The sequence below is a fragment of the Coregonus lavaretus genome (genome assembly GCF_964263955.1).
Source record: "Coregonus lavaretus genome assembly, chromosome: 2".
Lineage (NCBI taxonomy): Eukaryota > Metazoa > Chordata > Actinopteri > Salmoniformes > Salmonidae > Coregonus > Coregonus lavaretus.
The window spans coordinates 72,093,243-72,108,084 of NC_139989.1; the positions used below are offsets into that span (position 1 = coordinate 72,093,243).

The 14,842-nt window shown below is 42.2% G+C and overlaps 3 protein-coding genes across 4 annotated transcripts in view; 1 reads left to right on the forward strand and 2 right to left on the reverse strand.

The window, feature by feature from the left end:
* Positions 1–14,842, forward strand: part of LOC311140296 (NACHT, LRR and PYD domains-containing protein 3-like) — a 633,219-nt gene that overhangs the window by 396,820 nt on the left and 221,557 nt on the right. The window lies entirely within an intron of this gene.
* Positions 1–14,842, reverse strand: part of LOC311141762 (uncharacterized protein) — a 53,284-nt gene that overhangs the window by 23,557 nt on the left and 14,885 nt on the right. For both annotated transcript variants that reach the window (XM_084177206.1, XM_084177205.1), the window contains exon 5: positions 3,168–3,284. In XM_084177206.1, coding sequence (XP_084033332.1) covers positions 3,168–3,284 — 117 coding nt within the window. The remainder of the gene's footprint in view (positions 1–3,167; positions 3,285–14,842) is intronic.
* The window catches only part of LOC311142298 (NLR family CARD domain-containing protein 3-like), a 96,112-nt gene that overhangs the window by 22,006 nt on the left and 59,264 nt on the right, over positions 1–14,842 (reverse strand). The gene's annotated exons all lie outside the window — the stretch shown is intronic.

The window sequence follows — 14,842 nt, forward strand, 5'->3', positions numbered from 1 at the left end:
CGGACAGCTGATCGTCCTCGCAGTGGCAGACCACATGTAACAACACCTGCACAGGATCGGTACATCCGAACATCACACCTGTGGGACAGGTACAGGATGGCAACAACAACTGCCCGAGTTACACCAGGATTGCACAATCCCTCCATCAGTGCTCAGACTGTCCACAATAGGACTGAGGGCTTGTAGCCCTCACCAGACATCACCGGCAACAACGTCGCCTATGGGCACAAACCCACCGTCGCTGGACCAGACAGGACTGGCAAAAAGTGCTGTTCACTGATGAGTCACGGTTTTGTCTCACCAGGGGTGATGGTTGGATTCGCGTTTTTCGTCGAAGGAAAGGGCATTACACCTTTTTCATGATGTCCATCCGGTTTGCTTCTATATGCCATATCTTTCTAACTGTGCTCTTTCCCAAAAGCTTCCAACATACAACCTATATACTTATTATGGACACAGTATGCATACATTATTAGCTATCTTTGTTATTATTTGTTGTTATTTGTTATTAGTCCCATCCTTCAACTCTATTCAATACCTCCCATCTATCTCTTAACACCATCCATATAGGATTTCTATTTGCCATATATATTTCAACCGTACTGTGATGTTTTACAAAAGTTCTGAACCTTTCTATTCTCATTGCTTCTACAGATTGTGAATTAAAAATAAACATTTTTGCTAAAAGTATTATTATATTATTGATTGATTGACTATGACTTTTCAGATCACCCAGTAATGCTATCTGCAAGGTTAGCTCTAGGTAAATATTGCAATCCTTTAGCCATTCCTGGACCTGTGTCCAAAAACAAGCTACAAATGGACAGAACCAAAACAAATGATCTAACGATTCTGTCTCTTCACAGCAAAATATGCAGAGCTGGGAAGATTGTATACCCCATATAAATAACATTCTATTGGTAGCAAGAATTTTATATAATAATTTAAATTGCAAGATTCTAATTTTTTAATCCAGTGTCGTTTTGCGTGTCAGTTCATAAACACTATGCCATGGGATTGGTACGTCAAAGATCTCTTCCCAACTATTTTGCAATCTATATGGGACGGCTGTCAATCCTTTGGTCCTTAAGTGAAACTGATATACTTTTTTATTTATCACAGTTTTCCTTAACCAATTATGTTCTTTAATGCAAGGCCAATAGACAAGTTCCTTACTTTCTCCCCCTTCCACTTTCCTCTTCCACTTTTGCGGTAAGGCTGCAATTATTTGGTTGTAATTTTGGGTAGAGCAGATATTTCCATATGTTTTTGTTAGCTGCATGTGCGACATAACTCCACCAGTCCTACCGATGATATCATTTACGAAGATTATAAACTTTTTAAACATTCTGTCAAAAAATAAAGGTTTTTTGTCAATTAGTATATTTGAATTTAACCACAATATTTGTTGCATTATTTGTTCTGTCATTTCTGGAGGATTAAATTGAAATTGCAACCAACTTTCTATGGCTTGTTTTAGAAATAGTGACATTTGGGAGATTATTTCCTTTTCAAATAACTGAAAGTGAGAGGTTGTAATCTGAATAAAGGGAAAAAGGCCTTTCTTGAACATTGGGTGAGACAATCTTAGTAATTTGCTTAAGAACCAGTTCGTATTTAAGTATAACTTTTGTATGACTGAAGCTTTTAGTGATAGGTCTAATGCTTTAATATTTAATAATTTCTGTGCTCCGAATTCATATTCATTATATAAATATGCCCTTTTAATTTTGTCTGGCTTGCCGTTCCAAATAAAATTGATTTTTTTTTTCTCATATAATTTAAAAAACTGTTCGCTAGGCGTAGGCAAGACCATAAGCAAATAGGTAAACTGGGACAATACTAAAGAGTTAATCAGGGTGATTTTTCCACAAATTGACAGGTATTTTCCTTTCCATGGTAGTAAGATCTTATCTATTTTTGCTAACTTTCTATTAAAATTTATTGAAGTGAGATCATTTATTTCCTTTGGGATATGTATTCCGAGTATATCCACATCACCATCAGACCATTTTATTGGTAAACTACATGGTAATGTAAAATTTTTATTTTTTAGTGATCCAATACGTAATATAGTACATTTGTCATAATTTGGTTGTAATCCAGAGAGGTTAGAAAATGTATCTAGATCCTCTATGAGGCTGTGGAGGGATTCTAGTTGTGGATTTAAAAGAAAACATGAATCATCAGCGTACAATGACACCTTTGTTTTTAAGCCCTGTATTTCTAATCCTCTGATATTATTATTGGATCTGATTTTAATAGCTAACATCTCGATGGCCACAATAAATAGATATGCCGATAGTGGACAACCTTGTTTCACTCCTCTTGACAGTTTAAAACTTTCTGAGAAATAGCCATTATTTACTATTTTACACCTAGGGTTACTATACATGATTTTGACCCATTTTATAAGAGATTCTCCAAAATTGAAATGCTCCAGGCATTTATATATAAACCCCAGTCGAACTTTATCAAATGCCTTTTCGAAGTCTGCTAAGAATAGCAGGCCTGGTTTCCCATATTTTCCATAGTGTTCTATTGTTTCCAATACTTGCCTTATATTATCTCCAATGTATCTTCCATGTAAAAAACCTGTCTGATTAGAATGAATAATATCCGACAATACATTTTTAATTCTATGCGCTATACATTTTGCTAGGATTTTTACATCACAACACTGAAATGTAAGGGGCCTCCAATTTTGTAAATGGACTGGATCTTTATATTCCACAATTTAGTTAAAAAGAAACAAAAAGTAGCTAAATAAACAAAGGAAATAGTAACATAATAAAATAATAATAAAGAGGCTATAAGGAGTACCAGTACTGAGTCAATGTGCAGGGGTACCAGGTAGTTGAGGTAATATGTACATGTAGGTAGGGATAAAAGTGACACGTCAATCAGGATAGAGATTACATCTCCTCATCCATGGAGTGCACACAAACACACACACACACACACACACACACACACACACACACACACACACACACACACAGGGAATGTTGTGTTAGTTTAATTTTGTTTCAGGACTATGAAAATGGAAAAAAGGTTTAGCCTATGGATTATGAAATTAACAAAAATAAATGGGAAAATGGGAGAGGAGAAATGACTAGAGACAGTGTTGCTTAACTCACTGACCATGACCCATGAGTTCTTCTTACCTTTGTTCAGTAGAAAAGTCTCCCACTCTAAACGTTATAGGTTGTTCCATAGACCGGTCACTCTTCATGGACACACAGCTGGGTGCAGGGGAGGCTGGTCTCTCCTGCTTGATTGGGCTTCAACACAACAGAGACAAACATTACATCTCTCATCTACCCTGAGCTCAGATGGGGAAACATAAGAAGAGTTTCATTCCAAAACGCTATATATCCATTTTCAGAAATGTTGGTAAATTAGATTTTATTGTTTGAAGAAATTTTGAAAGAGATTGGTGTGTTCTTTCACTATCTAATCATGGCATGGGGTTGGTTGTAAAATGACACACTTGATGGTTTAATTTCAGAGATTGCCTCACTCTCATAGAAATAAAAATATGGGATGCACACAGTCAAATGTAACAAAAAACGACATTTGTAATACATATACAGAACCAGTCAAAGAAAACATTTACATTTGACATTTTAGTCATTTAGCAGATGTTCTTATCCAGGGCCCGGTTTCTCAAAAGCATCTTAAGGCTAAATCATCGTTAGAACCTTCGTAGGAGCCGATTAATTACAAAGTTGCCGATGTCTTTGCAATTGATACAAACAAGGACGTATAAAATGATGCTTCAAATGAAAACCGAGATAACTGCATTAAAATATAAACAGTAGGCTATAGTCCTATTTCAATCATATTGGAATATATTTCATGTTCAATCAATTGAGTTCTATTCTGCTACTATCTGTAATCTGTCTCAATATATTTCATGATGTGTAGCCTAACATGTGAACAATGATTCAAATCTGTGATTTAGAATAAGCCGCCTCAATATTTGCAGCTGTAGGTGGTAATATCTCTCTAGAAGCTGATCCGTTATCAGCATCGTGTAATAATTATAATGTTAAGGAAAGATTTGAATGGAGAAAGCTGATCTGAGAGCAGCGCTCCCTTTCTTTCGATCCTATCAGTATTGATACATGCTCCACCGGACATCCAACCTTGTCGTGCTGCTAATCCAGTTTCTGCTGGTCTTCCTGCAGCTATGGAACCCTGACCTGTTCACCGGACGTGCGACCTTGTCCCAAACCTGCTGTTTTGACCCTCTCTCTCTCTCTCTCTCTCTCTACCACACTTGCTGTCTCGACCTCTGAATGCTCAACTATGAAAAGGCAACTGACATTTACTCCTGAGGTGCTAACCTGTTGCAACCTCTATAACCACAGTGATTATTATTTGACCCTGCTGGTCATCTATGAACATTTGAACATCTTGAAGAACGATCTGGCAATAATGGCCATGTACTCATAAACTCAGCAAAAAAAGAAATGTCCCTTTTTCAGGACCCTGTCTTTCAAAGATAATTCGTAAAAATCTAAATAACTTCACAGATCTTCATTGTAAAGGGTTTAAACACTGTTTCCCATGCTTGTTCAATGAACCATAAACTATTAATGAACATGCACCTGTGGAACGGTCGTTAAGACACTAACAGCTTACAGACGGTAGGCAATTCAGGTCACAGTTATGAAAACTTAGGACACTAAAGAGGCCTTTCTACTGACTCTGAAAAATACCAAAAGAAAGATGCCCAAGGTCCCTGCTCATCTACGTGAACGTGCCTTAGGCATGCTGCAAGGAGGCATGAGGACTGCAGATGTGGCCAGGGCAATAAATTGCAATGTTCGTACTGTGAGACGCCTAAGACAGCGCTACAGGGAGACAGGACGGACAGCTGATCGTCCTCGCAGTGGCAGACCACATGTAACAACACCTGCACAGGATCGGTACATCCGAACATCACACCTGTGGGACAGGTACAGGATGGCAACAACAACTGCCCGAGTTACACCAGGATTGCACAATCCCTCCATCAGTGCTCAGACTGTCCACAATAGGACTGAGGGCTTGTAGCCCTCACCAGACATCACCGGCAACAACGTCGCCTATGGGCACAAACCCACCGTCGCTGGACCAGACAGGACTGGCAAAAAGTGCTGTTCACTGATGAGTCACGGTTTTGTCTCACCAGGGGTGATGGTTGGATTCGCGTTTTTCGTCGAAGGAAAGGGCATTACACCTTTTTCATGATGTCCATCCGGTTTGCTTCTATATGCCATATCTTTCTAACTGTGCTCTTTCCCAAAAGCTTCCAACATACAACCTATATACTTATTATGGACACAGTATGCATACATTATTAGCTATCTTTGTTATTATTTGTTGTTATTTGTTATTAGTCCCATCCTTCAACTCTATTCAATACCTCCCATCTATCTCTTAACACCATCCATATAGGATTTCTATTTGCCATATATATTTCAACCGTACTGTGATGTTTTACAAAAGTTCTGAACCTTTCTATTCTCATTGCTTCTACAGATTGTGAATTAAAAATAAACATTTTTGCTAAAAGTATTATTATATTATTGATTGATTGACTATGACTTTTCAGATCACCCAGTAATGCTATCTGCAAGGTTAGCTCTAGGTAAATATTGCAATCCTTTAGCCATTCCTGGACCTGTGTCCAAAAACAAGCTACAAATGGACAGAACCAAAACAAATGATCTAACGATTCTGTCTCTTCACAGCAAAATATGCAGAGCTGGGAAGATTGTATACCCCATATAAATAACATTCTATTGGTAGCAAGAATTTTATATAATAATTTAAATTGCAAGATTCTAATTTTTTAATCCAGTGTCGTTTTGCGTGTCAGTTCATAAACACTATGCCATGGGATTGGTACGTCAAAGATCTCTTCCCAACTATTTTGCAATCTATATGGGACGGCTGTCAATCCTTTGGTCCTTAAGTGAAACTGATATACTTTTTTATTTATCACAGTTTTCCTTAACCAATTATGTTCTTTAATGCAAGGCCGATAGACAAGTTCCTTACTTTCTCCCCCTTCCACTTTCCTCTTCCACTTTTGCGGTAAGGCTGCAATGATTTGGTTGTAATTTTGGGTAGAGCAGACATTTCCATATGTTTTTGTTAGCTGCATGTGCGACATAACTCCACCAGTCCTACCGATGATATCATTTACGAAGATTATACCTTTTTTAAACATTCTGTCAAAAAATAAAGGTTTTTTGTCAATTAGTATATTTGAATTTAACCACAATATTTGTTGCATTATTTGTTCTGTCATTTCTGGAGGATTAAATTGAAATTGCAACCAACTTTCTATGGCTTGTTTTAGAAATAGTGACATTTGGGAGATTATTTCCTTTTCAAATAACTGAAAGTGAGAGGTTGTAATCTGAATAAAGGGAAAAAGGCCTTTCTTGAACATTGGGTGAGACAATCTTACTAATTTGCTTAAGAACTTGTTCGGATTTAAGTATAACTTTTGTATGACTGAAGCTTTTAGTGATAGGTCTAATGCTTTAATATTTAATAATTTCTGTCCTCCAAATTCATATTCATTATATAAATATGCCCTTTTAATTTTGTCTGGCTTGCCGTTCCAAATAAAATTGATTTTTTTTTTCTCATATAATTTAAAAAACTGTTCGCTAGGCGTAGGCAAGACCATAAGCAAATAGGTAAACTGGGACAATACTAAAGAGTTAATCAGGGTGATTTTTCCACAAATTGACAGGTATTTTCCTTTCCATGGTAGTAAGATCTTATCTATTTTTGCTAACTTTCTATTAAAATGTATTGAAGTGAGATCATTTATTTCCTTTGGGATATGTATTCCGAGTATATCCACATCACCATCAGACCATTTTATTGGTAAACTACATGGTAATGTAAAAATTGTATTTTTTAGTGATCCAATACGTAATATAGTACATTTGTCATAATTTGGTTGTAATCCAGAGAGGTTAGAAAATGTATCTAGATCCTCTATGAGGCTGTGGAGGGATTCTAGTTGTGGATTTAAAAGAAAACATGAATCATCAGCGTACAATGACACCTTTGTTTTTAAGCCCTGTATTTCTAATCCTCTGATATTATTATTGGATCTGATTTTAATAGCTAACATCTCGATGGCCACAATAAATAGATATGCCGATAGTGGACAACCTTGTTTCACTCCTCTTGACATTTAAAACTTTCTGAGAAATAGCCATTATTTACTATTTTACACCTAGGGTTACTATACATGATTTTGACCCATTTTATAAGAGATTCTCCAAAATTGAAATGCTCCAGGCATTTATATATAAACCCCAGTCGAACTTTATCAAATGCCTTTTCGAAGTCTGCTATGAATAGCAGGCCTGGTTTCCCATATTTTCCATAGTGTTCTATTGTTTCCAATACTTGCCTTATATTATCTCCAATGTATCTTCCATGTAAAAAACCTGTCTGATTAGAATGAATAATATCCGACAATACATTTTTAATTCTATGCGCTATACATTTTGCTAGGATTTTTACATCACAACACTGAAGTGTAAGGGGCCTCCAATTTTGTAAATGGACTGGATCTTTATATTTCCACTTGTATCCTGTTTCAGTAATAATGAGATCAGACCTTCTTCTTGAGTGTCAGATAATCTACCATTTACATAGGAGTGGTTAAAACATGCTAATAACGGTCCTCTTAGTATATCAAAAAAGGTTTGGTATACCTCGACTGGTATGCCATCCAACCCTGGAGTTTTCCCAGACTTAAAGTCTTTAATTGCATCCAGAAGTTCCTCCTCTGTAATTTCACCTTCACATGAGTCTTTCCGTGTGGCTGTTAATTTGACATTATCAATAGAAAAAAAATCTCTACAATTAGCTTCAGTTAGAGGAGATGGAGGCGACTGAAAAGAAAACATATGCTTAAAGTACTTTGTTTCTTCCTTCAAAATATCATTTGGTGAATTATGGGTGACACCGTCAATTGTAACCAGTTTCATTAGGTTATTTTAATAGCATTCCTATGTTGAAGATTAAAAAAGAATTTTGTGCATTTTTCCCCATATTCCATTCAGTTTGCTTTATTTTTATAATATATTACACTTGATCTTTCTTGAATAAGTTTCTCCATTTCTTTTTGTTTTTCCTCTAATTTATTCTGAGCCTCTATGTTACAGTTTTTATTGCCATCTATCTGTTCTGTTAGACTTTCTATTTCCTTTCTAAGTATAAACTCTTTTGACCTAAATTGCTTTTGTTTTCGAGATGAGAACTGAATTGCATGGCCTCTAAAGGAACATTTAAAGGTGTCCCATACAAGGGGATTCGCTGTACCTATGTTATGTTGGAAAAAGTCAGTTATAAATTCCTTTGTTCTAATTATAAATACATTCTCATCCAATAGGCTTTGATTAAATTTCCAATATCCTCGCCCACGTGGAAATTCAGTAAGAGTAATGTATATGCCTATTATATGATGGTCTGACCGCATTCTGTCCCCTATCAACACTTTTTTTTACTTTTGGTGCCAACGAGAATGAGATAAGAAAGAAGTCAAGACGACTAGCTTGATTCAGTCTCCGCCATGTATATCTCACTAGATCAGTATATTTAAGCCTCCATATATCTACTAGTTCTAATGTATCCATGACATTCACAATTTCCTTAAGAGCATGTGGGTGATTGTTTGTGGTGTGATTTCCTTTATGGTCCATTGAGCTATTTAAAACAGTATTATAATCCCCCACCATAATAATATTGTCTTGAATTGCTTGCAGGCTTGATAACTTATTATATATATTGTCAAATAATTGTGGATCATCATTATTTGGTCCGTAAAGGTTAATGAGCCATATTTGTTTATGGTCCAATAACATATTTAAAATAATCCATCTACCTTGCGTATCTATTTGGACAATTTGCACATTCGGATCGAAAATACTATTAATTAATATCATCACCCCTTTTGAATTTCTTTGCCCATGGGAGAAGTATATTTTCCCCCCCCCCCATTCTTTTTTCCACGCTACTTCATCTCGAATTGTTGAATGAGTTTCCTGTATACAATAGATATTATATTCCTTCTCTTTGAGCCATGTAAATATTGTTCTTATTTTGTTATTATCAACTTATTTCACCATACACCATAATGAGATACAGGTTTCAAGTCTATTTATCATTATATATGTTTGTAAATTTACCAATAAAAAATACCGTAATGATTGAGTGTCCATATAGCTGTACCGTGATATTTGCATTGCTACGGAGTAACCCTTCAATTGTTCTCCACTAATTCCCCCATCCATCAAAAACAGCACACAGTGCCACCCACAAAACAGAAGCAGATTAACCGCCAAAAGCATTTCCAATGCTTTCACCTCTATATATATATCTATATAACTCTTTTTTTTAAATTATGCATATCCTATTTTCCATCATTATCAGTTAATATGCGTAATAATGTCGGCAGTTCACGCATAGGATTCTAACATATAACCCAGATTGCCATTGTATTACATTTAATTCATTGACAAGCAATTATTATCCTAGCAAATAATTCCTGTGGTCCATACCCCCCCCCCCCCTCCCCCCCCAACATCCCCACCCCCCCACAACAGATGCCAGACAAGCACACACGCACATACTCACATACTCCAACACACTCAACCCCCCTCCACCACAATCCACCATAAAATCAGATACTCAACGGCTGTTATATCCCAGAGCCCAACTAGAGAAATAACTTGATTTACGAGTGCACATACAGTTAAAGTTGATTGAGAAAGCATGCAGATTGAGCAGAAATTGATAACAATGTGAGATTTGATTAATCTACTTAATCTATGTCAAGTCCTAGGTGATGGAGATCAGATCCACCCTCTTCACCTGAGACACAAACACTCTGATCCCCTGTTGTAACCATTTTCCCAAGCATCTCGATGCGGTCAGACCTTTGATTATTTTGTGCCACCAGGGCCACAATGATAAACCCCCTCTCTGATTGTCCGAGTGTGACCCCCTCCCCATGGGTTACTGCAGCCAGTGTTCACCTAGTCGGCTCTGGGATTAGAACCAGCGACCTTTTGGTTACTGGCACAACGCTCTTAACCACTAAGCTACCTGCCGCCCCCTATCATTGCTAGTATCAGGTGCTCCAATATTTGACTCCTCTATTACAACTTTTAGAATAGCCATGGAGTAGTCTTTGTGTCTCTGAACATTTGGTTGTCAATATATAATTTATCCACCACCAGTGCAACACTTTTCCCTTTTAATCTGTTTTCCTTGAAGATTGGATACAGAACTTTGCGCCTTTCTACAATCTCCCTCAGGAACTGATCATTCATGCCTATTTTCGTGCCAGCAAGTCTTTTTCCTAGGCTTTTCACCATAGCTTTATCCTTAAAAAAAGCAAATTTGGCAACGATTGGGCGCTCATATTTCTGTCCTCTTTTTCCGAAACGATGTACATGTTCGAGTTGGATTTTATCGACAGCCTCGAGTGGGATTTCTAGCGCTGTATGCAGGAAGTCCTTCATAATATTCTCTGTTATTTCTCCCTGCTTTTCCTGAATACCGTAAGTACTAGATTTTCCCTCATCGATCTAGTTTGGATTGTCACGAATACCGCCGAGGCTGCTCCTCCTCCTTGCTCGGGCAGGCTTCGGCGTTCGTCGTCCCCGGAGTACTAGCTACTACTGCTTGATGTTCTCGATGTTTGTTTGGTCTTGTCTAGTTGGTGCACCTGTTTCGTCTTCTGTATTGATTATGCCACCTATAAGTTTCCCTTTGGTTTTGTTTGCAGTTGTGTGTTATTGTCCGCCTGCCGTTTTGTGTCCAGGTTCGGTACTTTTGTTTGTGAGTGTATTTTACGCATTGCGCTTATTAGTTCGCCTCCGGTGTTTTCGAGGCCATATATTTTGTATTGTTCATGAGTCTCAGTAAAGTCGTTTTGACTTATCCTCTGTGTCCTGCGCCTGACTTCACCACCGCATCCACATCAGTACCGTGACAGAATAACACACCATTACTATGGAGTCAGCAGGAGCAGCGGCGGTGACCGAGTCGCTGGAGGATCGGGTCAGCTGCCAGGACGCCAGGATCCAGCAACTCGGATCCGCCATGCAAGAAGTCATGAACACCCTGCGCCGATGGGAGAGAGGAGGCGTGCCCACACCTCCTCCTACCTTACCACCACCATCGGCCAGCCCCACCATACCAGCTCCGGAGTCCAGTGGGATTCGGCTCTCGCTCCCGAGGGCATATGATGGCACCGCAGCCGGGTGTCAGGGGTTCCTCCTTCAAGTGGAACTCTACCTGGCAACCATACACCCGGCGCCCTCGGGATACGAGAGCGTTTCCGCCCTCATCTCCTGTCTCTCCGGCAAGGCGTTGGAGTGGGCCAATGCCGAATGGAGGGGAATAGACGCCGCCACCATCAGCTACGCAGAGTTCTCCCGCCGCTTCAGGAATGTTTTCGATCATCCCCCTGTCCCCCATGTTCCACCTTCGACAGGGGAAGAGGAGCGCACAGGAGTTCGCCCTGGACTTCCTGACTCTAGCGGCGGATGCGGGGTGGAATGAGAGGGCCCTCATCGACCACTATCGGTGCAGCCTGCGTGAGGACGTTCGACGAGAGTTGGCCTGCAGGGACACCAACCTAACCTTCGACCAGTTGGTGGACATGTCAATCCGTCTGGATACCATGCTGGCCACCCGCGGACGTCCAGAGTTGGGGCCGTCCATTCCATCCCCCAGCACCTCCGAGCCGAGCCCTATGGAGCTCGGGGGTGCTGGCGCTAGATAGAGGAGGAGAGAGAGCCCGAGGGGGGCCGTCCCCTGCACCAACTGTGGCCGTGGAGGACACACTGCGGCTAGGTGCTGGGGAGGGTCTCCAGGGATTCGAGGCAACAGGTCGCGCACTGGGGAGTCATTCCAGGTGAGTAGGCACCCAACCCATGCCCTAGATAGCCGTCCGTTGGGATCTGGGTTGATTAGGGAGGTCACAGCGCCACTAAAGATGAAGACGCAGGGGGGTCATGAGGAGATCATTCAGTTGTACCTGATCGACTCTCCTGCGTATCCCGTGGTGCTGGGGCTTCCCTGGTTAATCGCCCATGATCCTACCATTTCGTGGCAACAGAGGGCTCTCAAGGAGTGGTCTGTCCAGTGTGTCGGGCGATGTTTAGGTGTTTCCGTCGGGGCGACCACGGTGGAGAGTCCGAACCAAGTGCCCGCAATGCACATTCCCCCCGAGTATGAGGATTTGGCACTCGTTTTCAGCAAGACTAGGGCGACGCGATTGCCACCTCATAGACAGGGAGATTGTGCGATAAACCTCCAAGCAGGTGCGGCTCTTCCGCGGAGCCATGTGTATCCTCTGTCTCAAGAGACATACATACCGAGTCCCTGAGACAAGGATACATACGGTCCTCCACTTCCCCTGCGTCCTCGAGTTTCTTTTTTTGTGAAGAAGAAGGATGGAGGGTTGCGCCCGTGTATTGATTACCGTAGTCTCAATCAGATCACTGTTAAATACAGTTATCCTCTTCCTCTGATTGCGAGTATGACTGAATCATTACGCGGAGCGCGTTTCTTCACAAAACTGAATCTCAGGAGCGCCTACAACTTGGTGCTCATTAGGGAGGGAGATGAATGGAAGACAGCATTTAGTACCACCTCGGGTCATGATGAGTATCTCTTCATGCCATACGGGTTAATGAATGCTCCTTCAGTCTTCCAATCCTTTGTGGACAAGATCTTCCGGGACCTGCATGGGCAGGGTGTGGTAGTGTACATTGATGACATCCTAGTGTACTCTTCTACAGGAGCCGAGCATGTAGCCCTGGTGCGCCAAGTGTTGGGTAGGCTGTTGGAGCATGACTTGTATGTCAAGGCAGAGAAATGTCTCTTTTTCCAGGAGTCCATCTCCTTCTTGGGTCATCGGTTGTCCGCGTCAGGGGTGAAGATGGAGATTGACCGTGTGTCAGCCATGCGTAATTGGCAGACTCCAACCACTGTTAAAGAGGTGCAGCGGTTTTTGGGTTTTGCCAATTACTACCGGAGGTTTATCCGGGGTTTTGGACAGGTAGCAGCTCCCATCACTTCCCTGCTGAAGGGGGGCCCGGTGCGTTTGCAGTGGTCGGCTGAGGCGGACAGGGCGTTTGGTAAACTGAAGGACCTGTTCACTTCGGCTCCCCGCTTTAGCGTTCCAGGTGGACTGGACACGTCATATGCCGGTATTGGGGCAGTAATGTCGCAATGCTCAGGCACGCCTCCTAAGCTCCGTCCCTGCACTTTTAATCCTGAGAAGCTCAGCCCGGCGGAACGAAATTATGACGTAGGGGACAGGGAGCTGCTAGCCATGGTTCAAGCCCTAAAGGTGTGGAGGCATTGGCTTGAGGGGGCTCAACACCCTTTTCTCATTCTGACTGACCATCGTAACCTGGAGTACATCCGGGCAGCTAGAAGATTGAACCCTCGTCAGGCTAGGTGGAACATGTTTCTGACCCGGTTCGTTTTTAAGATAACTTACATCCCAGGGTCCCAGAACGGTAAGGCAGACGCCCTGTCCCGGCGGTATGACACAGAGGAGAGGTCCATTGAGCCCACTCCCATACTGCCTGAGTCTTGTCTGGTGGCACCGGTGGTGTGGGAGGTCGATGCGGAAATCGAGCGGGCGTTATGCACTGACCCTACTCCTCCAGAGGGTCCAGTGGGGCGGACCTACGTTCCGCTCGAGATCCGTGATCGTCTCATATATTGGGCTCATACGTCACCCTCCTCTGGACATCCAGGTATTGGCCGGACAGTGCACTGCCTTAGTGTTAAGTACTGGTGGCCAACATTGGCTAGGGACATGAGGGTTTATGTCTCCTCCTGCTCGGTGTGCGCCCAGTGTAAGGCGCCTAGACACCTGCCCAGGGGGAAGTTACAACCCCTGCCCGTTCCACAACGGCCGTGCTCTCACCTCTCGGTAGACTTTGTCACGGACCTTCCCCCCTCTCAGGGGAATACCACTATTCTTGTCGTTGTGGATCGGTTCTCTAAGGCCTGTCGTCTCATCCCAATGCCGGGTCTCCCTACTGCCCTACAGACCGCTGAGGCTTTGTTTACCCACGTCTTCCGGCACTACGGGGTTCCCGAGGATATAGTGTCTGATCGGGGACCCCAATTCACCTCTAGAGTCTGGAGGGCGTTCATGGAACGCTTGGGGTTCTCGGTTAGCCTTACCTCGGGTTTCCACCCTGAGAGTAATGGGCAGGTGGAGAGAGTGAACCAGGATGTGGGTAGGTTTCTGAGATCGTATTGCCAGGGCCGGCAGGAGGAGTGGTCGGGGTATATCCCCTGGGCAGAGATGGCCCAGAACTCTCTTTGCCACTCCTCTACTAACCTGACCCCTTTCCAGTGTGTGTTAGGGTATCAGCCAGTTCTGGCACCATGGCATCAGAGCCAGATCGAGGCTCCTGCGGTGGATGAGTGGTTTCGGCACTCGGAGGAGACGTGGAACGCTGCACACATACATATGCAGCGGGCTATCCGTAGGCAGAAGGCGAGCGCCGATCTCCACCGCAGTGAGGGTCCAGCATACGCACCTGGAGATCGAGTCTGGCTCTCGACTCGAAACCTGCCCCTTTGCCTGCCCTGCCGGAAGCTTGGTCGGCGGTTTGTGGGGCCATTTAAAGTCCTGAGGAGATTGAACGAGGTATGTTACAAGTTACAACTGCCTAATGATTATCACATTAACCCCTTGTTCCATGTGTCTCTCCTCAGGCCGGTGGTAGCTGGTCCACTCCAGGACAGTGAGATAAGAGAGACTCCTCCG